Source organism: Chelonia mydas, chromosome 7, assembly GCF_015237465.2.
Source record: "Chelonia mydas isolate rCheMyd1 chromosome 7, rCheMyd1.pri.v2, whole genome shotgun sequence".
Lineage (NCBI taxonomy): Eukaryota > Metazoa > Chordata > Testudines > Cheloniidae > Chelonia > Chelonia mydas.
This window is the reverse complement of record NC_057853.1, coordinates 100,463,165-100,489,451: the sequence shown is the minus strand read 5'-3', so window position 1 is coordinate 100,489,451 and position 26,287 is coordinate 100,463,165. Positions and strand designations below refer to the sequence as shown.

Below are 26,287 nucleotides of genomic sequence, written 5' to 3'. Positions count from 1 at the left end.
GAGCTACAGCTCACTTCATCGGATGTGTACTGTGGAAAATACAGAAGATGTTCTTATACATACAAACCATGAAAAAATGGGTGTTTACCACTACAAAAGGTTTTCTCTCTCCCCCACCCCACTCTCCTGCTGGTAATAGCTTATCTAAAGTGATCACTCTCCTTACGATGTGTATGATAATCAAGTCGGTCCATTCTATAATTACTATAGTTCAGGTGAGTAACTCCACTGCCCTGGAAATCAAAATACAGTATCATAGGTGCTGTAAAATCTTTTAGATATCGGGCCAGCCCTGATGGCACTTTTAAAAATAAACCAAGATTGAATGTTTGCATTAGCCCAATGTCATTGATATGTTACATCATCTTTTATTGCCTTCCATTTTTTCACTCTTCATGTCTGGTTTAGTGGTCAGAAGAGGCATGTGCAGCACATCTTACTCAGCGAGATGGATACCAAGCAACTACTCAAGGACAACTTAAAGATCAGCTGTATCAAGAAATTATCCATTACTTTGACAAGGGCAAGGTAAAAAAAGAAAAAAGAAAAAAAAAAAAAAGCATGTTGCACTGCTCTTCTCTCTTACACTCGCTCTCTCTCTTTCTTGCTAAATGAATGCCAAATAGTAAACTTGCATCAAGTGACCTTCAAGGAGCTTTAAACTTGTTATAAATTGTAATTTGGAATGTTTTATGTAAACAATCTGCCAGCTAGCACTTACAGATAATAATACTTTAAAAAAAATCAATGGTACTTTTATAAATGCTGTGTTAAGTGTAAATAGGAAAAGGGTAAATAACTGTAAATGCTGTGGGGGGGGGGGGCCGTGGGGAAAAGTGAAGCATCTTATTTTGAGAGGGTTCATTGGCAATTGTGGTTAATGCAGTCTGTTAGCTATCTTTGTTTTTTCCCCCTTTGTAACAATCAAATTAATTATGTAGAAAGATGAATGAATCTCAGGTTGGTATCTTTAAAGAGGAAGGGAGGGAAGAGGTCAGAAGGGAATATTTCATTGGAATTGCTGCTTTACTCTGGATGAATATGGATGGGTTTGACATTTTTTGTGTGTGTCTGTCAGTTTGTCTAAGTTGGGGAGGGGAAAGGAGAAGGGAGATACAGTTGGTGACACACCATTCATTGGGCCTATCTGGCACAAAATGTTTAAAAGGATGTATAGTAGAGATGGCAGACTCATCATCAGAATGTTCCAGGTACATGTCTATGTTGTCACAGTTTATTGTACAGAAACGGGGCAAAAAATAATTGTCAGTTTTTACAGGAATGAATTGTTGTTCTGCCAGCTCAGCATTATGCAAGCATATTTTTAATGGCTTCATATTGGTTTGGATGAAACTCCATAATATTCTATACACTGAAAAAGCCAAATATGGTCACTTTATATTAATGTTATCTTTATAAATAGTTAATAAATGATAATATATATTCTAATAAAAGATTAATCTTCTAGATTGTTATATAAGCCTCCAGGTGTGCTTATAACCATCAATAATGTATGTTAGTCATGTATGTAACATACGTGTAACCTCTATTAAATATTATTAACCCTCTATCAACCATTAATAAATTAAACCTTACTACAAAGCATGACCAAAAATATATTTTAATTTTCTTTGCAGTATAAATTTTTTGGGGCAGCAGGTTGAATGGTTTTTTTTTTTTATTGCATGTTATAGTTTCACCCTTGTTCCTAAATAAATTACACTTTTTTGTTTTCAGTGGCCTAATTTCCTCAGTAACTGAACACCTGCAATTCCTCTAGACTCAATGGGAGCCGTACTTCTGAAAATCAGGCCACTGGATTTTAATTTTAAATTAAATCAATAATGTCCTTTCTCCTCAGCTGCATGTGAAACAGCCAAGCTACTTTAAAGTTGTACTTGCCCATTTCTGCTACTTTTAGAACTAATGAGCTGTTTATGAACAGCAGGCAAAAATACCTGCTGTTTACAAACGTTCATCCTGTGCAGCATTACACAGGCAGGCATCTAAAGCTTGAGAAAACACTGTTGGATTGAATAACCCCACATAATTTGAACATATTGTACTATCTGTTGTATAGTTCAGCCGAGAGAGAGGGAAGTAAAAGTCCGCTTCTTTAAGAACTGATGAACAGCCTGTATTTTGCCCCTTTCACTTATTTTTGGATAGTTGAACAATATCAGTGTGCCATGAGGTTAATAAACTCATGCAATCTTGGACTAATGGGTAAGGCAAATTCCAAAGCCAAAGCTACCCCGCAGTAGAGAATGTACTGCTTTTAGACCTTCAGAGTTAGGATCCAAGTCCAGAAAAATTCAGAGATATTAACATTTCGGAATGTAGTTTTTAAATTCCCCAATACATTTGCCTTTTTCTTGTATTTGACCTTCTATCTTGCAAACATTTTCTTTTTTCTGACTGGTTGATGTTCTCCTTTATTCTTTAGCATGCTTACCATTTTTCCAAAATAATTATAGTATTTTGCTCCCTGTCTCTTCTTTCTAAGCTGTTTTTTCTTAACCTTCCCATTACTCTTCTAATCTCTGTCCTTTCCAAAATAAAATGCAATTTCCTCCAGGTTTCCTAGTAGCCTTCATATCATTTTCTTCCTCTCCTAGATAATTACCCTTCGCCTGTTTCGTATTTTTTGCTATCATCTTTTGGTTTTCCCCCTAAATGGCCTTGTGTTCAGTTTTATCATGTCAGTCTAACCGATCCACTGAAACTGCCCCAAATTGTCTGGAATTACGATGTTCGGCTTAAGATCTTGTAATTTTCCATAAAGCCCTTAATCCAAGGACTTTCCTGGGAATGTAGGCTGCTGTGTAGCGTGATGAGAGTAGAAAATAGAATGGCGGTAATAAAAGAAAAATGTCGTCCGTGTGGAGAAGTTGATGTTAGTCAATGTTAAAGAACCACTGAGGCCAAGAAACAGGCTAGAGGCACTAGTAAAAATAATATATATTGTATAACCCAATTTATGTGGTCTCTCCAGCTGTTGTCAACAGAAGCTGTGGAATACCGGGTTCCTATTCCTTTTTAGTAAAATGTACAACTTCTTTAACATGTTTTAAGGTTAGAGCTGGACACTATGGTATACAAACTGTTAGAGAGCTTATTCCTTCACTCTCCCACTTCCCTGGTCCTTCTCGCATGAACAGAGAGCAACAATACCCAAAGTCCGAAGGTGCAAACAATTCAATGTTTATTGGAGTGAACTTCCAGCAAGCTTAAATACAAGTTCCTTTTTCCTTATTTTCGAATCCCAACTTACTTCCTGTTTGCCCCTAATTTATATAGTAATATTCTTAGCTATGCCTTAACCAATCATTCTACTGAAATTTAACTAACCAATCCTAACATATTGTAACATGATTAGCTAACCAATTATATCCCACCACAATAATTAGATTACACCCAGCAAAATTAATTATACAGCAGACAGAAACAATCACAGAACCAGACAGAGATTATACAGACAAACAATAGCAAAGTGGGAACTATAATGACAAAACAATACAGAAGTGAGGATTTCACATCCCAGCTATTGATAAGTGAGTTCTTGCCAGACAGGATGCTATCAAACTAAGTTTCCTTTTACATTTTCTAGGCACTTCCCTTTCTCTGGAGGTGATAGGAATACAATCCTGTCCTGATAGTGCCTGACAGCCCAATAGCACCTTATTTCAATGTGACTAGTTTGGAATGTGAAGATGTGACTGTTCGCTTCCTAGCTTATGGCTGCCTCTGCTGCTTAGCCAAAGGCCTTAGCCTATGAACAGGGCCTCAAACTGTCACAGTAAGAGAAGGCCCTTACACCAGCAGACAGTGATTTTGATTCTTTCTTTTATATCTCTAGAACTAGCCAAGTGATAAGAATACCCCTAAATTCTTAAAGTACAGGCCTTTGCAGACAGGCCTGAATATCTATATCCTAACACAAACCAATAAATATTTTTCCCAAGTATTAAATTAAAAATGTTGGCCTCAGAAGTGAGCAATAAATAAATAAATAAATTCCCATTGCTGATTGATTTAAAAGTCACGCTTTTGCTGGATGCACAATAATTAAAGCATAAGTGCTATTTTACACTAAATATCTTGTGATGGCGAAAAGCTCAAATGTCTGTTGCATCTCACTTGATAGCCTTTCTCTATGAAATGTATACCTGTGCAGAGGGCCAGTGCAAGGCTTGTACACTGCTTAAGTCGCACTTAAGGCTTTAAATAGGAATTAAGTGGTGCCTAGGCCTTGTATGAATTTTAGCCTATGACAGTATATTCAAGAAAATGAGGGATACAACTACTGTCCGTCCCACTAAACATTTTATATTCTTCATACCATAAGCAATAGGGAAAGATGTGGTTACTGTGAACGATGACTAGATCGATACATCCACCTTTCACTGCCTCATCTCCATTATTTTTCATTTCTTCAAGACTAGATTACTTCCCTTACTACCTGTCTGTCCCAGGCCCCTATATTCCTCTGCCAAAAGGCTATTACTTACATATAGTGTAGTATCTAATGAGCTACATCTGCTTCAGTCAGCAGTAAATAATCTTCAGGTCCTTGCCAGGTTCCAACAACTGCTCCCAGGGTGGGCAACAGGAGAATTCTGCCACCCTGTTTCAAGGGTGCTCAGGAAGCAGGTTTGTGTTGACAAAGGCATGTGGGGAGGACAGCAAGAAGAAGTGAGAGGAACTATATACATTGGGGAGGGGTTATGACGTGTTACAAAGAATTAAACATGATGCAAAAGGTAAGAGAAACCATTGAACAAATTCAAACAGGAGATTTAAATGGTCAAAGCAGCTGGAGGAGGAGATTAATTTTAGGAGTGGCTTTTTGATTAAACTGAGGGGATGGAATGAAATGAGATGCATGGAGGCCAGACAGGAGGAAATTGCAAGACAGAAGGATTTTAGAGGTGATGAAGAGGAGGAAACAACAGTATTTATAGAGAACCTTGAATAGTCTAAGGTTATGGAGAAGAAAAAGAGAGCAGAAAGCTTTTGCAGGAAAGTTGAGAAGTTCAGTTTTCACCCTTTTGAGGTTGTCATAGTTGAAGGAAAATCTGGGAGGAGACATCAGAAGGGCAGTCAGCAATCCAAAACTGCACAAAGATAGTTTGGGTAGACAGAGATATGTAGTGTTCAAGATAATCATTCATAAGAGAGCCATATTAACTTTCTGTTGAGTAAAAGGAGCTGCAGATAATCTCTAATCACTGAATAGAGCAGATTCCTGTGTACTCTATTGAAGTAGCATGCGTTAAATGTTTCTTTACAATAATATAATAAAATGTCCTTTACATAATTTGCTAAATTGCAATTTTACAAAGATTGATTCAGCATGAGCAGATGAAACCTTTTTAAAGCATATGAAACTAGACCCATAGCTCTTTTCAGGCTGTGACTATTTCACATGAACTTTAAAATTAATTTAATTATAGGATATTCGATAAAAAGAATATCCTTCCAGATTCTCAAAGGCTTTCCCATAAAAGGATGCAGTCAGAGTCCTGTGTATCCCACACAACTGAATTCAGGAGGACACTTTTTTTCTCATTCTTTCAGCAGAAGAGAGGCATTTTCCCTATAAAATCAGAACCCATTCTCACTTGTACGCTATCCAGATCAATTGTTTCCTGCATTAAGGAATCATTCATCAAACAAGTACTATATACTAGCTCCCTTTCCCATTACAGTTCATTTCTCTAAAAGACTTGCCATGTCCTAGGCAAAGCTGGGAAAAGTTCCAAAGCAAGAAGTCTGTGAGGCAGCAGATTGGGCATTACTGACCTTCAAGAATATTTATAGATTTCAGTTAACAGAATCCTTTGCCACAACCATACTGCCCTCACCCAATATACATTAGGTGTAGTATACACAAGGGAATTTTTTTGAGAGGTTGCAGTGAGAGGTGCACACTTTACTTGAAGGTGGATATCTAAAACCACTGGAATTAAGGGCACTCAGCAACACACACATTGATTCATGTGATAAAAACCTCTTCTTACTCCCTCACCATATGACAATTGAATTTCCTCATCGGGTCAAAGTTGAGCATGTAGGGGTATCGTGGAAGTTGTAGGAAGGTCCCAATGACCAGCAGTAAGTCCTTTTCTTTTGGTCAAATTACTTCCACAGAACGATACCAGTGAAGACACAGGAAGGAAGTTAAAAGAATTTTGTCTCACAGTTGCAGTTTTAACAAGAAAACTAAGCATGCTATTAAAGGTAGTTTTAGCATTTCAAATCAGAAAATGAGGTTGTGTCTGAGATACCCCCCCCCCACCCCCCATTCAGGTACAATTTTAGTTATGTGAATTGTTTCTTCAGCAGAATGGAAGAAGGCTGAGGTTGTTTGACTGCAGATATAAAGGAGAGTCTCTGTTATAGTCTATATCATATTGAATTTTGGGATTCATGTGTAAGCTCTCCATGCTGGAAAAAATAATTTATTAATCAAAGTGTATTATTAATATGATTTGGATTAAAGTTGCTTCTGCGGGCCCCAACTGAGATTTTTCATATTTGTATTTATTTTGTATAAGTTGCCCATCATAGTCGCATCTAGGTTCATCAAACCCTTAAGATCAAGCATTTATAATTAAGAGTATTCTATAACATCAAATATACTGCTACTGTCTGGTCTTAATAGGGACATCCATCTGTCAGTGATCACTTCATAATTGCTATGTAATTATTTTTCCAAAAGCCTGGTTAATTAAATAGGCCTATCTCTGTGCCCAAAAGGCCACCAGACTCTAGCTCTAGTGAGCTGCCAGAGAAAGAGCAAATTCTCCAGGCAAAGATCCTCTGCTGAGAATGACTTGTTTCCAGTCCTAGAGAGTTTTATCCCAGGAACTGACAGAAGTAGCACCACAGTCAAAGGAGCTGTGCCAATTTACACTAGCTGAGGATCTGGCCAAATTAGTTTATATTAAATGACACCATGCATTTATACTGAAGCAACACTTGTAGTTACTGAAGGTAGATTGGGAATGTGCTGCTAGAATTGTTGTACTGAGGCAGAGTCCAATAAAAAGACTGAATGTGCTTCTTTACAGTGTTGGTGTGATTCCAAAATTATTTAGAATTACATTTATTTTAAACCTGAAGCTTTTTGAAAACTATTTGATACAGATCATCTGTCACTTTAGATCTGTCACTAAAATATTTTCACAAAAGCAGAAGCTAGTGATACTCCATTTTTGGAGGCTGACTAGTTAAGTCTAGAGCAACCAAACAGAAAACTGTGGGATGAAAATTAAGGTAAGAGTATTTTCTTTGAAACAGAATTGTGCAAAAGATAAGGATGACTGAAGCTGTAAAGAAGCATTAAACGTTAAGAAAGTTTCATTGCCTTAAAAAGAATTCTACACTTGCTGACTTACCACACGACAATAAATAATAGTTTTGGTTTATGTACATTTGCAGGATATTGTTGCTATGAGCCAGAAGAAACTTAGTCTAAAACATAAAAAGTGCAAGACTATATTAGATTTTTTTCTAATTGTTCCTCAACAATTTTTTCTAATTGTTCCTTCATTTAAAGTTAGAACATTTTTCTTTCACCATTCTAGATTAAACCTTTTGTTTCATATATGTAGTTTGTACTGGAAAATAAAGCCTTACATTTGCAAAAAATCTGTTTCCTACTGTAGCAATTGTCATATAATTTTCATCAGGCCTAGATGCCTTGTTTTCAAAACAGAATTAATAATTCCATTGAACATAAGAGCTGCTCATGAGTCAGACCATGGTCCATCTTGCTCAATATCCTGACTCCAACAATGGCACATACCAGAGCTTCCGGGGTAGTGTACAGAACAGGCCAGTTATGGAGTGAACCATCCCGTCTTCCACTCCTGGCTTCTGGTAGTCAGAGGTTTTGAGCCACCCCAAGCGTGGGGTTGTGTCCTAGTCATTGATGGACCTATCCCCCATGAACTTGTCCAGTTTTTTTTAACCCAGTTATACTTTTGGCCATCACAACAGCCCATGGCAATGAGTTCCACGGGTTAATTGTGCATTGTGTGAAAAAGTATTTCCTCTTGTTTGTATTAAATCTGATACCTATTAATTTCATTGGGTGACCCTTGGTTTTTGTATTATGTGATGTGCCAATAACGCTTCTCTATTCACTTTTTCTACACCATTTATGATTCTGTAGAGCTCTGTCATATTCCCCTTAGTCAGTGGTGAGCTGGAGCCGGTTCGCACTGGTTCGCTGGAACCGGTTGTTAACTTTAGAAGCCCTTTTAGAACCGGTTGTCCCACGAGGGGTAACCGGTTCTAAAAAGGCTTCTAAATTTAACAACCGGCCAAAAGTGGTACCTTCGACACCAAGTCCGTGGGTGCTCTAGGGCTGGAGCACCCACGGGGAAAATTGGGTGGGTGCAGAGCACCCACGGGCAGCTCCCCTCCCTGTCCCCATCCCTAGCTCACCGCCGCTCTGCCTCTGCCCCTGAGTTACGCTCCGCCTCGCTCTGCTTCTCCGCCCCTCGGCTTCCCATGAATCAGCTGTTCACACGGGAAGCTGTGGGGGGGGGGCTGAGAAGCAAGCAGCGGCTTCGCGCTCAGGCCCAAGGAGGCAGAGCAGAGGGTAGCGGGGGGGGGCGCGAGGAGGGCCGCCTGTGCTGTAGCAGGTAACCTGGGGGGGGGGGGGCATAGGGGAACTGCTCCCTGCCCCAGCCCACCTCTGCCTCCCTGGGCCTGAGCATGAAGCCACCGCTTGCTTCTCAGCCCTCCCAGGCTTCCCGCATGAACGGCTGATTCACAGGAAGCGGGAGTGGGGGCTGGAAAAGCAGAGCGGGGCGGAGTGTTCACTGGCGGAGGTGGAGCAGAGGTGAGCTGGGGCCGGGCGCGGAGCTGCCGGTGAGGGCTCTGCTCCCACCCAATTCTCCCCATGGGTGCTCCAGCCCCAGAGCACTCACAGAGTCAGCGCCTAAGGCGCCACTTTTGATGTGATCAGTGGGGGGAGCAGCCGCTCTCCCTGCTCCCCCCCCAGCTTCGCTACCCCACCCCTCGGAGCCAGAGGGACCTGCCGGATGCTTCCTGGGAGCCACCCCAGGTAAGCACAGCCGGGACTCCCCACCTTGCCCCCCGGCAGGTCCCTCTGGCTCTTGGGGGCGGGGCGGAGTGGGCACCCACTATGGTGGCCCACGAGACCCTCCTGCCAAGTTCCGAGGGCAGTCAGGGGAGGGGGATGGATGGGGCAGGGATCCGGGGGGGGGGGGGGCTACGACCCCCTCGTGGGGTGAGGAGGGAACCGGTTGTTAAGATTTTGGCAGCTCATCACTGCCCTTAGTTGTCTCTTTTCTAAACTGAACAGCCCTAATCTTTTAGTCTCTCCTCATATGGAAGCCATTCTATTCCCTTGATCACTTTTTTTACCCTTGTCTGAACCTTTTCCAGTTCCACTGTATCCTCTTTGAGATGGAGTGACTGGAACTGGATACAATATTCGAGGTGTGGGCACAGCATGGATTTATATTGCACTTTCCATCTTCAAAGCACTTTAAAAACATTAACCAATATTCATTCCATCCCTGTGCAGTAGGTGAATATGTTGTGATCCCCATTTTGCAGAGACAGAAACTTTGGCAAAGGGGTTAAGTGATTTCTTTTAAAATTACAAAGAGAACTGAATGTACCAAATTTTAGACCTCATGAATTTCTGGCTCCCATTAATCCCAGACTAGGCAGCTGGTAGCAGACATTAGATTGGTGACAGTCTCTGTTTTACATAATAGTGCTAGAGTCCTGAAAAAAGAAATGCTGGAACTCACTTATAAGTGATAGAACCAGAAGTACTGGAACAGCCTTTTGGCTCCCCAAAACAGTGCCAGAACATCATTTCAACTCTCCAAAAAAGTGCCAGAATGACGTTCCAGGACATTCCAGCACAACACAGGCCCTGCTGCTTTCTAGCTGTCCAGAGCCTGTCTTTGGGGCTCTAGACCCCTTGTTCCCTAACCCGCACAAACCAGCAGCAGCAACTGCTTTTCAAGGCTTCAGATCCCCGCTGCCCCCCCCCCCCCCCCGCATCCAGTGGCAGTTTTTGAGTATTCTGGGTTATTCTTTCATCCATTCCACCTCTGCAAATCTGACAGCAGCTTCTCTCTGAGACTCCAGGCTCACTGTATCCTTTCCACCTGCAACTAGTCCCCAACCTACTTACCTGCAGTCAGCAATGGCTTCCCTTTGGAGTGTAGACATACTATTTCCCTTCCCCCACAACAGACAGCAACTTCTCTCTCCAGCTTCTGGCTCCCTCTTTCCTTTCCTCCCTCTCCCCTCCCCCCAGCTCAGGGGTGGCCAACATGTGGCTCATCAGAGGTTAATATGCAGCTCCTTGCATAGGTGCTGACTCTGGGGCTGGAGCTACAGGTGCCAACTTTCCAGTGTGCTGGGGAGTGCTCACTGCTCAACCCCCTGCTCTGCCCCAGGCCCTGCCCCCACTCCGCCCTTTCCCCCAAATGTGCTGTGCACTCTGTCCTCCTCCCTACTCCTCAGAGCCTCCTGTGCATGCAAAACAGCTGATCACGGCAGGTGGGGGGGCATGGGAGGGAGGGGGAAGTGCTGGAGGGGGGAGGTTGATGGGGGGCTGCTGACGTATTACTGTGGCTCTTTGGCAATGTACATTGGTAAATTCTGGGTCCTTCTCAGGCTCAGGTTGGCCATCCCTGCCCCAGCTGCTAGAGTGGCTCTTCTTCCAGGCTATGGGCTGTTGATTGCTGCCCTCTGTTCCAAGCTCCAGCAGCCACTAAGCTGCGCAGGCTTCTCTTCAGGGTTCTGAAATGTGGTTGGGTGGATGACAAACAGGGGGTGAGAGGTACTTACTCCAGGGCTTTGTACAAGGATGAGACCTAGGAGGCATCCATTTGCCTTCCAGCTACCTGGTTCACCACCATACCAGCTTGGAAGCAGTCTTGTTTATCATGCAGCCCGCCTGCCTACTCCAAATTGCCATGCCCCACATAAATAAAGGCGCATGGTAGAGAGAAGATAGGGTGGGTTTGTTTTTGGGGGGAGGTGGGTAGGGAGCAAAGGAATTGTTTTTTGTGGTGAGGGGAGAAGACCAAGAATGGAAGCTAAGGAGAGAGACGGAAGGATTGATGGATGGATGCCAGGAGGTGAGAAGGAATAGATTTGATTTGTGGGAAGAGAAGGAATGGATTTGGATGGACACATGCATGCAGAGAGTGTTTGTCAAATAATTTTGTCTGATAGAATTGTATGGGCTGCCTGAGCCCACTGACTCCCAGCCTGGTGCTCATATCACTAGGTCATGGGTCTCTCGTTTTGGCCTAAAAAGCCTCTGGGATAATATGTAGAAAAACTCAGTTTTGCCAATTCTCATGATTTTATTGTAAGTCCTGTGACATTTTGGTGCTGTTCTTAAAGCCCCAGGTCCCGGGATACCGTGATTACCTGAGTACCTCAGCTTTTATCTGGGAAAAAAAAATAATAATAATAATTTTGAGCGCTTATGATTGTGGAGAAAAGCTTGAAAATGTGACCGAAGTGTACCCTGGCAAACCAGAAGGCAAACAAAATGTACTTAACATTTATTATTTTTTAAAATCTCATCACTTTTAAGCCAATCTCATGACTTTTGGGTGGCTTGGCTCACTTTTGAATGTGTTTTGCAAAACTGTTCAGTTAGACTTGCCCGTTGGCTTTGTTCCATGAAATCCATAGCCCACTGAAACCTCCCACTTCCCCTCAGAACCACCTGCTTCTCCTCTAGATGAAGCTTGTTGGATGAATACATTTCACCAGCTTTTCTCCTGTCCCTCAGCCCTTTCCACTGCTGCTCTCATGTGGGGAAGAAAAGAGGCAGATCTCTCCCTCAGAAAGGTTCTGCGAGAAGGGGGAAGGGGTGGCAAGATTCAGTTAGCACTATTAGAGTTGAGTCTCGAGGTGAGCAGGTGTCCATGTAGGAGAGGTCTGTGAATCGGTTTCACTGCATGCGGATATCCCCAGGAGTGCTCTTTCTTCTTACGCCTTCTGAGCAGCCAGCTCAGGAAGCTTGTGTTGCCGCATCTCACATTCTTTCCTTGCAAGGCAGATGTCTTTGGGGAGTGACGGGGAAGCAACTGCTTACCCCTTCGCTTGCTGTTTGAAGCAGGAGCCATGTGTCTTTCAGCATGGCAAGGAGGGGAGTGGCACTGTGTCGAGAAGGAAATTAGGTGTCTCGGCGAGAGGTGTAACTTTGATTTAAAATTTAAGATAAAGGGTAATCTAGAACAAATTGGCATCTAACTCATTCTGATGCTCATATTTTATTAAGTGAGATGCCAGCCAAGTTTCAGGCATAAAGACAGATAGTAAGGCTTGATTCTTGGAGTTCTTGGTATGGAAATTTAAACATGATTCTTTACATGTACGTTAGTAAAAATGAAAAATACACATTTAAAAACATTCTTGCTATTCCTCTTTAAGATTCTCTGTATTTTGAGTAGATGAAGGATATTGCTAGTTATTGCTAAATTATTTTGTGTCAATTCATGTGGCTCTTGAATCTCATGCTTGAAGGAGACAAAAAAGAGACTAGAAATATAATGGATGTTTTCACAAAGCAAAAGAAGTATCTCTCAAGTGTAGCCTGCTTTATCTAATATGGATTTGTAGATTATAAACAGTTACCAGAATCTATCAGAAACCCTGAGTTTTAGGATTTCCAAGTAAACTGTAAGGGTTGGTCGCACATTGGGTACCTGGCCTGGCTGGTAGGAAGAGTGTTTATTTTTATTTAATCTTCAGTAAATAAAAAGTTGGGCTCATGAAAGAAGCTGCCACAAATATTTATTTTGTCACATTTTATGCATAGTGCTTTTCAGGCATATCAGAATGTATTTTGCTATGTTTTGTTTAAATTTATTTTAATCCAGTTTCATTATTTGACTAAGGTATATAATTCAGTTGCATTTTTTTTTAAACAGATGTGGGAAGAGGCCATTGCCTTGGGCAAAGAACTGGCAGAACAGTATGAAAATGAAATGTTTGATTATGAACAACTCAGTGAACTGCTGGTAGGTTTCTTTTCCATTCAGTTTAAATTAACATCGACATTATCAACCAGTTTCTGTGGAATTTCACTTTTTAAGTTTTTTAAATAATATTGAAAATGCCTCTTACCTTGTTTATACTAGCCCAGTAGGGGAAGAATGATTTACTTCGCCGCTTGGGGCAGATGTAGGCTGGCAGATTAATTAAATGACCATCTTTGGAAGTGACTTAAGTGGAAAATGTTTGTTTTTTTTATGTTGGAACGAAGATATTCTGATTACAGTTTGCTTGTGGGCAGAAGGAAATTTGGGGTTTTTAAAAAAATAGATGGATGTATCTTAGCAAGATGTGTACATGAAAATTCCTTATCATTCCTGGAGCAATTAAAGACAGAGAGAACTCAGACTTTGATAAAATTATTTTAAAAATTATAAACTGTATGTAAAGATAGTTATTTCAAAGGGCATCTGTATAATAACTTTACCAATAACTGTGACACTTGGAGCTTGTTAGTAGTAATGAGGTGTACTGAACAGAATATGGGACTGGAAACCAGGAAATTGAATTTTTTTCATCTCTGTCACTGACCTACTATTTAGCCTTCAGAAAGTCACTTAAAGTGTTTTTTTACTTTCAAAATTGACTAAGTAATGCCAGGCATTTTAATTATTACTGGACACACTAAGGCATGACTTGAAAAGATACTGGGGAAGAGAAGGCAGACACTGATCCATTACAAAAAGTTGTGAATCACTATTGTTCTAGAGGTATATGTTGATTTCTCCTTAGCACCAACAGTACCTAAATTCTGCTTCAGGAAACCTGAATCCTGAATATGCACTTTCCAATTCAGCTTCTCCCCCATTCTTCAATCCCATTTTTAAAAAAATCTTTGTAATTACAGAAACAGAGGATCAAAATAATTTCCTCTCCTGAAAACTGGCTGGTCTGTGGCAATAACTGCAGGAGATACAATTAAGTGTTCCAGACTGTAGCCATGCTCTGAATTCTTGATCTCATTGTGAATCCCAACAAAAACTCGGGGATTCCTTCTTGGAATCTCATCCGTCAGGGAATCCATTTATGTATAGACCTCAGGAATAGTTCGTATCCATAAGGAGACTGATCAATGTAAAATCATCTCTCCAGATGTTACATTCTCTTCCTGGGGAATGAAGTTTCTTGGCTTTGTTGCTTGCCTTGAGATTATATCCTTGGCCTGCTTCTGAGTTGAGATCCATCAGTTGTTCCTTCTGTGCATCATATCCAGCAAAGAATCAAGCATGGTCCAAGTGATATGTAGTCCCTTGCACATATAACTTTTTTTAACCATTCCACAGATGATTTTCTCTCATATGGTGATCCCACAACTCAATACTGGTTAAGAGAACTTGTATGTCTGATGTCCATTTAACTGTTCTAACTACACTTGTGAGTCTATCTGGTTAGAAGATGCATGTGGAGATGGTAGGATGGCTCCACCATCATATCAAGTGATAAAGCTCTATTGAAAAGTTCTAGACTCAAGAGCTATATGAAGGACACTTCTACTGCTACTTACATTTATGATATGTGGAACAGGTTCTAGCAGCAAACCAGTTCTAGTCCAGTCTGACAGTTGAGCAGCAGTTGTCTATGTGAATGTGAAGGGGTTCCACTCACTGCAGGAGTCCCTCCTTGTGGCTAGGTCTGAGAATTAGCTCTCGCCCTGTCTGGCACCCCATTCTGTTGGTGCTTGCTCTGTGGTCCCTCTCATCTTTACGACTTGACCCTTGGATCAGATCACTATACAGTCCTCTCTCACTGGAAGACTGTTTTCAAGTGGCCGCCTGTTCCAATTATCCAGATCCTGTGCCACTTCCCCTCTGGCTATTAGGGGAACCTGGATGCACCAGCTACTCTGGATTCCAGAGCAGAGACCCTATGACCAGCAACCTAGGTCTGCTCAGTCTCAGTCCCTATTGCTGTTTCCCTGGACTCCTTCCTTATCCCACCTCTCTACCTTCTGCCCTATCTCTGGGTTTACCACTGGAGCTTCCTACACTCTCTGTGGCTACTTCACCACTCTTGGCCTCTTCTCAAATTCCCTAGTCCAAGGCAAGATCCCAGGACTTACTTTCCACTTGGATCTTCTCCTTGTACCTAGCCAACTCCCTTTCCCCCTAGGGAGTGACTGCAGACCTCCTCTTTTCAGTCTTTTCTTTTGTCTTTGTTTTTTGGCTCAGCAGCCTGAGCAGACAGGGCTATGACTGCCACGTTCTTCATTCATTTTTAGCCATGTTTTGGGTTCTTATAAAACAATTATTTGACTCAATCTAGTATCCTTAAGGAAACATAACAAGACTGTTTTTTTTGCTCTATTCCATTTCCCTGACGTTTTTACTGGCCTTTAGGGAAAAATCTTTGATTTTTAAGCAGATGAAACTTTCTTTCCATAGAATATTGCCCACAATGCCATAAAACATGATAAACAGTTTCTTTGATTTAGCACATTACCCAGCGCATCTTTATGTCTTTTTAATAAGTTTAACTTATCATTTAGGGCACAATAAGAGCCCTAAATAACATTCTAAAAAAGACTACTTTACTTTATCATAATTGTGGAGTATAGTATTTTCTTTGATTTGTGAACATACATTGTAAAACCTTTGTCCTTTTGTTACCTTAGTCCATAGTTCTTGCCATTTCTTTGTAAGCTGTTTTGTGACCACACTTTTAAATTCTTTTCTACTTAAGGGTATCTTAATACCCACCTCCTCACTTTTTAGAGCTTGATTTGCTTCTTTGTCATCTCATTTCCAGGTATTCAGATATGTGCCAGATTCCATGCTATTGTCAGGCAGATACCTGCTTGCATTATATCTGTAGTTAGGAATGTTATTTCACTTATTATGTAATTTCTGCTTTCTGAAGTCTCTGTTTTGATTGTCATAATGCCATACAAGGAATCAGATAAAATTACAGCTGCAGCCAGTCACACATCTTTTATGCAGGTTCGTACCAACACTGTCCGCATTAGTTCAGCCATCAGAACAGTCACATAATTCAATAGCCGCTTCGATTTCTGGATTTCAAGACTAGGAACACAGAAGGCTGTTTCCATTCAACCTGTACTGTTAGCTTTTGATCTGTCTATGTAGACTTGGCAAAACTGGACCCACTTTTCATAAATAAATTCAGAAATTTCATTTGTCTTAATGTGTTTTTTTCTCCTCTTCCCTTAGTTTTTTTCATACAATTCCAAGTTCACCAATGAGGTAGTAACTGTTCAGCTGTAATTTGATTTCCCACATCTAAAAATTTTAGTTTCCTCAATTTTTCTTTTTTACATATCTCCTTTATCCATTTTTGACCCTGATAGCATGAAGAAGCCTGTGGCAATCCATATAATTTTGTTTGCTTAACTCTCAGCAATACTCATCAACCTCTTCCTGCTCTCAGTTCCTGGCCTTTTACACCTATCCTAGCTCCTCCCCCAGCTGAGCTTCATCTGCAATTAGGCCTTATCAAGCCCTGTTTTCCCTCCAGGTACAGCATGTAAAGTTAATTGGCCCCTTCTGACCCATATTAACCTATTCAGGGCTTGTGTGGGGTGGACACCCCATCACAGTGAGACATCAACCGGAAATCCTAGGTTTCTCTCTGAGTCGATCCTACTACTCTTCTGGGCAGAGAAAACTTCATTGCCCTAAGAATGGCGTATCTCACAAGCAAGGTAAGTCGTCTTACTAAACAGAAAGGGAATGAGCTCCCTTCATCCAGTCATTTAGTCTTCCCTTAAACAACTAGGAGCTCCCCAGCATAGATCACTTCAGTTTACCACAGGAAAAAAAATTCTTCCTGCCTGGGATCCCTGTCTCCTTTATCAGGAGCCTGTCCTTTGCTCAACACTATAAGAGAGGTTAATGCTCCAATAGGAGGGAGTCTGACAGTAATAAAGTCCTCTTAAAATCCAGTTTCACTTTTTCTTTCCTAGTACAGAATCTCAAAGAAATTATCTTAAGTCACTTTTTTCTAGTGGCAGCTGTGGCATAACACACCTCCCTACTTGGCTTTTCGTAAGGATTTTCCTCCATGAGCACTTAGCTGATTTCTGTCAGAACTGGGAGATTGTACTTCTTTCCCTGTGTCCTTTTCTCTCGATCAAAACTGAGAGGTGTGGCAGTACCTCTAGATGTTAAAAGGGGCATGAAGTCCTGCATAAGCCACACACAACATTGTGAGTTTGTGAGAGTTTGTTGAAAGAAAGGGCATAAAGTCCATAAGAATTTGTATGTAAGTGGATCGAATGTGATCCACTTGGGTGCTCATAAAGCTCAGAAGCAATCCAATAGGGGATGAAATCCACTCCAGAAAGGCAACATCACCAATTGGGCTAAGGCAGGACGTGCTCCCCTATAAAAGTTCTGCAAAGCTGCCTTGTACTCCACACCACATACTTTTACTATATGTAGGGAGTAGAATGGTCTAGCAGGTAAAGCAGTAGACTGGCATTCAGGAGTCGTATTCCCAGCAATGCCATTGACCTACTGTGTGACTGGCCTTGACCTTGGGCAAGTCATTTCACCTCTCTGTGCTGCTGTTTCCCTTTTCTTTGTTTTCTTTCAAATGTAAACAAGGACTTTCTTTCACTGTGTTTTTGTATAGAATAGTGGGCCCTAGTCTCAGCCCTGATGATACTGTAATACAAATAATAAATACCTGTGCTTCTGCAGATGCAACTTTGGAAAGAGCTCCTTGCTTCTTTCCTTGAGAAATAGTTCTGCCCTTTTGTATGGAAGGAATCTGGTTATAGGCTGATCTTGTTTACTTAGAGAAGAGACCATTTTTCATAAGTCTGAATGATAATTCTTCAGTGGATAAGGTCACTCTCTAAGCACCGTCCCTGAATCTTTACTTCTTTTCCATGTTACTTGTATTTTTGTGCTTTTCTTTTTTTCTTTCTTGACAAATATTCCTCACTGAGCTAGTCACTGTTATTTAATGGATTAGCTTTGTTCAGTTTGGGTATATTTGAATAAGACTCCTTTCTTTCTCCAATTAATTTCTCGCCAACCAGGTGACACTCACTTCACAACTTGTGAGTGTAAGCCAACTGCAGTCTGGAGACAACCTGGATTTGTATTAAAAATTCTGAAATGTCACTGGTGGCTCATGCCTGTTCAAGTGTGGCATAAGCAAAACACCTCTATTTAAACCTGCTTTTAATAATATTAATATCTTTGATTTTTTTTCCTTTCTAAGCATAGTACTTTGCGCTTGTCTTTATTGAATTCCATCTTTTTGATTAAAGACAAGTGCAAACTACTCTGCTTAGAAAGGAAAAATCAAATGCACTGGCTAAGCAATAGTACTACAGAGAAGATCTGGGGTTATAGTGGATCACAGATTGAATATGAAACAACAATTTGATTCAGTTGTGAAAAAGCCTAATATTCTGGGTTGTATTGACAGGAGTCTCATTCTAAGACATGAGAGGTGGTAGTTCTGTTTTACTCGGCACTGGTGAGGCCTCAATTAAAAAAAATGATCATGTTCAGTCTCGAGAAAAGAAGACTATGGGGGACATGATAACAGTCTTATAAAAAGGGCAGTGATCTATTGTTCTCCATATCAACCAAAAGTAAAACAAGAAGTAATGGGCTTAATCTGCAATTAAGGAAATTCATGTTAGATATTAGGAAAAACTGTCTAACTGTAAGGATAGTTAAGCACTGGAATAGGCTTCCAAGGGAGGTAGTGAAATCCCCATCATTGAAGGTTTTTAAGAATAGGTTAGATCAGCAACCATTGGCATGCGGCCTGCCAGGGTAAGCCCCCTGGGTAAGCCCCTTTGACCGGGTGCCAAAGGTTGCCGATCCCTGGGTTAGATTGTCAGGGATGGTGCAGACATACTTGGTCCTACGTCAGTTCAGTGGGGTGGACTCGATGAACTCTCAAGGTCTGTCCCAGCCTATGATGCTGTATATAGATTCTGTCACCCTTTGGATGGCTAATTATTGGCCATCTTTAAATTGGATATACAGATGAAACGAGAGAATAATTTTTAAGTAATAGCTTATTATTTATAAGTATTCATAGATAAAAATTATTCATCAAGGGAAACATGCATACTTTAACTTTAACCGGAAAAGTTATTACATAAGATTTTCATCTCCAATTTAAAGGTCAAATACAAACTTTTTAGAAATTACAAAATCATTTGAATCAGTGAATCAGCTGCAAGTTGTCTGCTGTCTCTCTAGATTTCAAAAAGAGATTTGGAAAAATCCACTTCAGTAGGAGGCATGCTAGATCTCATTCAGTACAACAATACCCATAACATAGACTCTAATAGGCTGCATATTTCTGCTCTCCAGTCCTTGTAGCTAATGTCTCTTTGCCCTCTTCTTGGCAAGGCAGGTTTAGATTTAGCTGGTCTCTCTTGTTTATACCAATCCAATTGTGTATCTCACGCTATCTAAAATTGATTTTAGTGGTAGCTGACCCTCTGTGAAAACTCTCGGGCTAATTCTCCGCCCTGTTAAGATTGTTCTGCAATGCTTTGGTGGCTCTAAGCAGACTTAAGGGATGGATGGTCCACAGGTTAGAACACTACCGTATGACTTGGGAGTCCTGGGTTCAAGTCTTTGCTCCACCACATACTTACTCTGTAATCTTGGGCAGGTCACTTAGCCTCTCTCTGCCTCAGTTTCCCCTCTCTACAATGGGGATAAAGCACTTCCTTCCTCACAGCGGTGTGAGGATAAATATACATTAAAAGGTTATGAGGTGCTCAAATACCTAGGTAATGGGGACCACAGAAGTACCTTAGATAGATATATATAGAAAGATACAGGTTGCCTAAGTGGGCAGCTAAGGATCCCTCCAGTGGCATTGAGGCAGCATACCCAGCCCCACAACCTTGCTGCCCTCAGAGAAGAGGGCATGCCTACTGTGCTTCAAGAATCCCCAGCTCCCAGTCCAGTTCCATGAGCTTATTCGCCTTAGGCAGCTCTAATTTATGGCAGGGTTCACAGGGGAATAAAGGTATCATACAGCCACTTTTGCCCACCTGCCCCTCACAGAGCATAGTTTGGTTGTGCACCAAGCACAGCACGGCAGTCCTGAGGTTTAGATTCCTAATGTTTAATTAGGGAAGAGATACGACAATGGAAGTAGCATTCCTACCATGTTCATCTCCTGGGAGCCTTTTTAAAGCTGGATGCTGCAGCACTTCTGACTACTTTTTATATAGAAGCTGTTGTTCAAATGTTAAACATTGGACTTTAAGACATTAGCAAAATGATATTTTTACAGCCAGTTGCAAAATTCACTTTTCCAAAGATGAACTGAGATGTATTTGGTAAGTTGATGTCTTATGGCAATTGCTCTCTGCCATATGGTTGCAGTAATAAAGCTACCCCAGAATCACACTACATCCACATTCCAAATCTTGTAGACTGAAATTATGTTAATGAGCACATATTGTAAAGTTATAAATTCTGTTCTCTTACCTTACTGCTCATCCTTATCATTTGAGCTTAACGCTGATTTTAAAAGAAATAACGATCTGAGTTCAACTACAGATCAGTGGAGAGGCCTAATAGTCCCTGGCACATTTGTCTATGTCATGGGATTCACGAACTTTCAATTTTATGGATGGCATCTTAAAATAGAGTCCCGTTGACCACCTTCACTCCCATTCACAATTGCATAACATTCCAGTTGCAGCTACAGCAATTGTTCACATGGAAGAGTAATGCTAGGAACATATTTATATACTGTTAGCATATTTTATTGCAATTTAGCAGCTGGAAAAAAGGAGGTGAGCCAGTACCATGAGACCAGCTAGCTTCAGCAGCAAGTGCTTACAGGATTCAACTTTGAAGCCTTTAATCTATATCACCGAATCCAATATGGAATTTGGTACCTTTGGTCATGTCTACTCAAGAAATTTCCAGAGGGTAGGACAACAGGGTTGTTGCAAGTCAGAATTCAAGTGCTTTGGAAAATTCCTTTGGGGAAGTATACATTTATTCTGTCCATGTTCTGTATCCATTTCCACAAAAGTTCACTCTAACCGGAAAGAATATGTAGGATAAATAGTTTGGCATTTTCAGATATCAATAGATAACTGGTCAAAAGATGAATAAAGACAAAAACACTTCATAGAGAATGTTTTGCACAGAAAAACTCTTACACTGGATTCTCATCTTCAGGGGAAATCTAGAAGGAAACTTTCAAGTAAAGTGTTGTTGCTGTTTACTTTACAGAAAAAGCAAGCACAGTTCTATGAAAACATCGTGAAAGTGATAAGACCTAAACCAGATTACTTTGCTGTTGGATACTATGGCCAAGGATTCCCTACATTTCTACGGGTAAATATTCTTTTTTCTTTTTTTTTTCATGAGTTACAGGTAGATCACTTGGTTTGAACAGATTTTCCTTTCATGCTGGAGAGGATTTGTAAATAGGAATCTTTTTGTAGTTATACGAAAAAGATGTCAATTTTCTTTTCAGTTATGACTTAGCAGAATTGTAGTCAAAGGAGCTATTCTTTACAGCACATCCAGTGTTTTATAAACCTTAAGTTTTCATATAATTGGAAATGAACGTGTATAACCAGTACGTTTTAAATCTAAATGATTGTCTTGCTTTTGACTGTTCCTTTAATACAGAGCGCAAATAATGATTGTCAGAGAGAACAGTTTTTCACTAGTATAATATTAGAAGGTTGTGAAGGGCCAATAAGTTTAATAAATTATTTTTGTCTGAACTATAGTTACAATTTAAAATGATATCTAATAAAAGTATTTTCTAATTGTTTGTGATACTTATATTTTGTCATAGTTCATTTACAGATTAAAGATATTCTTAACAAAAATGTGTAGAAGATTTAGGAATAGAAAGTAGCTGCATTGTAATTATTGTACTAAAATATAATACTTAGCTAATTGGGGATTACAACAGGCAAGATATTTCCTATTCTAATTGTTAGAATCATAAAGTATGAAAATGAAAAGCTCTCATGAGGGTATGTGATCCTTACACCTGGTAAATGCAGGATTTGTCTTTATCCTATATTTTCTAGTGCTTTGTCTACGTAGTTGTAAATGCTAGTTTTGATTATTCTGTTCTTGTGAGACATCAGCTGATCTGCAATTCTGAAACTTGACTGCTTCCCTAGAAAATAATTGGATAAACATTTTATAAAATTCCTGAAAAACAAAACACAGGGAATGGTGAAAATAACAGTAATCTTCAAAACTAGAAAATAGAAGGTACCATAAAGTTGCTGGTAACTTCTCAGAGAGTGATTTACTATTAATCTTGCCACATGCACATTAACGTACAACAGAGTGCATATTTCCCATTATGGACAGAGTTATCTGTCAACTATTTAGAGCTGTTAAATACAACTTTGTGGAAATTATTCTACTGGGATCACAAGAGAGGCAGCAAGCTGTCTTGAATATCTGAGTGCAATAGCAGTATATTCGCACGTTCCAGCATCTGAGCCAGTAATACATTTGCAGTCAGGAAATGTGCAGGAGTACAACACACAATTTTCCAGTTGAAGCATTGTGTTATCTGTATATTCAAAGGGATATAATGGAAAGTAAGAATAGAGTTAACCAGGTTTACTAATATTGGACTGATCTTTTTCTTCACAATTGAATAATTTTGTGTTATTGCAGCAACATGTTTATTATGCTTCAAAAATTGTCAAGGGTCAGTGTGTCATATATATATATTAGCAATAAAAACTGTAATGTTTGGCTATTACGTGGATTGCTGACAGAGAAGGTTCTCAATACAAGATTTTCCCTGTATTTCAGTTTTTTCTTTGAGTTATAAGAATGATTCACTTTTAATGTATCTATCTTCATATTTCTATTCTCAAATAGAGATAAATATTTTTCAGCTCTTGTCAATTTCAAGGAGCAGCATTGCAGAACCAAACTTAAGTGACTGTTATAGAAATTATTAGCATTATGCTCCACAAATCATTGTTTTTCTATTAGGTTGGTAATCATTTTTTTACAAGTCTTACTTCTAAGAACTTCTGAGATGAATAATAAGATAAAACATTTTCAGATTAGGTTGTTACCTTCATATCAAAATTCATTTTAATGTGTCTTGATCGCTTTAGTGCTATAAACTTATGTGCCTCCTATTATACAACATACTTATCTTTCAGAATTAAGCATATTTCTTGAACGTATAACTCAAATTTATCTTATCGGTTTATCTTAATTTTCATCATTCAGTGACACAAAGCAATAAGCAGAAATGACCTAGCATTAAAATAATCATATAGAAGCTATTCTTTTCAGACAACTGTAAAATATTAATAGAAACCTGTTTGAGAGAGCTAAAATGAAATCCACAGTATCTCGATCTTTTTAGAAAAGCTAAATTAGATATATCATCTTTGGATGTATATGAAGTGCTCTGCACTAGAGTTGAGATACTATGTAATAAGATGTCATTTTATAACTACAGACTATATGGAACTGTCCTGCTAGATGTAGCAAGAATCTCTGATACTCCTTGCATACTCATTTCATCGGAATTGGTTTTGTAAATGTTTAGACATAATAGCTAAATTCTGCTCTGATACACCATGCAAACACCATTCACTTCAGAGGACGATTTGTGGGTGCAATGGAGAGGATTATTTTGGCCAATATTTTTTCAGATATTCAGGAAGGTGGCTTATGCACTTAAAGTTAAGAGGTGCTCAAGAGCTATCCTGAATTGAGGCCTTTATTATTTGCCATAGGCCCTTATTTAAACACATACTAAAGTTCCATTAACGTCAATAAGATTTAAGCCTGTGCTTGAAGTTCAGTATGTGCTTAATGGCTTTACTGAATATGGATTAATTAATGCTTCAGTGCTTTGCAAAATTTTCACCATAATATCTGTGTTGTGTGTCATTCTGTTGTAAACTAGATGTTTTATATTTCTACAGCTACTAGGAGGATTTGAAGGATCCTCCAGATACGCTTTCAGCGGACTAGGATATTATTTTATAGTGAATGTACTGTGAATGTTACTATATGAATTTCACTGCTTAATTTGTTTCCAGAACAAAGTGTTCATTTACCGGGGGAAGGAATATGAACGTCGTGAAGACTTTGAAGCAAGGTTATTAACCCAATTTCCAAATGCCGAAAAAATGAAGACAACATCTCCACCAGGCGATGATATTAAAAACTCCCCTGGTCAATGTATCCTTGAAAATTGCTACATGCATATGCTCATGTAATCTAATCAGACTGAGAATTTGTTATTGTTGCTAAAATTGCACAGTAGTTCACTGCACTTTTTATGTTTTTATTCAAATATTACTGTCTTTATGCCAATTTTCAAGAGACATTTCTCAGTTGAACCATCTCTCCTGCATAATTTAAACTTTGTCTCTTTTCAATTCTTAACCTGTCAATTCAGATATTCAGTGTTTTACTGTAAAACCAAAACTTGATTTACCACCCAAATTTCACAAGCCGGTATCAGAGCAAATTGTAAGGTGAGTTTTCCATTAATTCTACCTTCTTACCAATCTGGGTGAATGGCCTGCATACAACACTGAAATTAAGCAAACCCTTGTAAACTGTAATTCTTCTTCTTTGTTGTTATAGTGTGTGTTTGATTTTAAAAATAAGTTTCTATAAGCAAAAAGAAAAGGAGTACTTGTGGCATCTTAGAGACTAACCAATTTATTTGAGCATGAGCTTTCGTGAGCTACAGCTCACTTCATCAGATGCATACTGTGGAAACTGCAGAAGACATTATATACACAGACACCATGGTGATATGAGCTTGGGCTCACCTCGTCAAGCGTGTGTCTGTGTTATCTTCAGTGGCTGCTTATAGAAAGGTTTCAGAATAACAGCCGTGTTAGTCTGTATTCGCAAAAAGAAAAGGAGTACTTGTGGCATCTTAGAGACTAACCAATTTATTTGAGCATGAGCTTTCGTGAGCTACAGCTCACTTCATCGGATGCATACTGTGGAAACTGCAGAAGACATTATATACACAGACGTATATATTATATATACGTGTCTGTGTATATAATGTCTTCTGCAGTTTCCACAGTATGCATCCGATGAAGTGAGCTGTAGCTCACGAAAGCTCATGCTCAAATAAATTGGTTAGTCTCTAAGATGCCACAAGTACTCCTTTTCTTTTTGCGAATACAGACTAACACGGCTGTTATTCTGAAACCTTTCTATAAGCAGCCACTGAAGATAACACAGACACACGCTTGACGAGGTGAGCCCAAGCTCATATCACAATGGGGTCCTGATCTATAATTGGGACTGTTAGGCAGTACCACAAACCAAAATATAAATAATAATAAAAGTTACAGTAGAACCTCAGAGTTTTGAACACCTCGGGAATGGAGGTTGTTCGTAACTCTGAAATGTTCGTAATTCTGAACAAAATGCTATGGTTCTTCCAAAAGTTTACAACTGAACATTGACTTAATACAGCTTTGAAACTTTACTGTACTGTAGAAAAATACTGCTTTCCCTTTATTTTTTTAGTAGGTTATGTTTAACACAGTACTGTACTGTTTTTTGTTTTGTTTGGGGTTTTTTTTTGTCTCTGGTGCTCCCTGATTGCATACTTCTGGTTCCAAATGAGATGTTTGGTTGACTGGTCAGTTCGTAACTCTGAGATTCTACTCCAGTTACTTCACTTCTTTGGATTGGCTCCATGCCTAAGTAGAGGACTGTGTTAGTTGCAACATCACAGTACAGTGAATGATGTGATACTGTAGCCAAGCAGGAACCAAGCAACCATTACGTTCACAGGCATGACAAGAGCTGAAAGGAGAAAAGTAAAGTATGAATTTTAAACAATATCATGCTGAATTTTCCTTTTTACCTGGCTGCTTATAGCTCTTCAGCCCATACTGATAAAGTTTCCAGGACCTGGCACTTAATCTTTGCAGACTACCTTTAGCCCCTGAGTAGAGAACCCTTGTAGTTACTAAAAACAATTGCACACCTCTGCAGTTGTACTATAAAAAGGGGGTTGGTGGATTACAGATCGTTGCAGTTAGCAATAAATCCAGTGTTTCTGTTCAGTCCATTATTTTTGGTGTCTAAATCCATTCATTATGGATTTACAGCTTATTACAATATTTTGTAACCCACTCTAACGGGCGGGCGTTCACCACTCCAGCACCTCCTGCTGCCTATCTTGAGAATTAGTTTTGCGCCCTCTTCAGGTGGTGTCTTGCCGCCATCACTCCTGCTTTAGG

The 26,287-nt window shown here is 39.8% G+C and overlaps 1 protein-coding gene across 3 annotated transcripts in view; it reads left to right on the top strand.

The window, feature by feature from the left end:
- DOCK1 (dedicator of cytokinesis 1) overlaps positions 1 to 26,287 on the top strand; it is a 545,102-nt gene that overhangs the window by 459,765 nt on the left and 59,050 nt on the right. For all 3 annotated transcript variants that reach the window (XM_037903703.2, XM_043551994.1, XM_027819633.3), the window contains 5 exons: positions 409 to 528; positions 12,960 to 13,049; positions 21,282 to 21,386; positions 24,104 to 24,245; positions 24,466 to 24,544. In XM_037903703.2, coding sequence (XP_037759631.1) covers positions 409 to 528; positions 12,960 to 13,049; positions 21,282 to 21,386; positions 24,104 to 24,245; positions 24,466 to 24,544 — 536 coding nt within the window. The remainder of the gene's footprint in view (positions 1 to 408; positions 529 to 12,959; positions 13,050 to 21,281; positions 21,387 to 24,103; positions 24,246 to 24,465; positions 24,545 to 26,287) is intronic.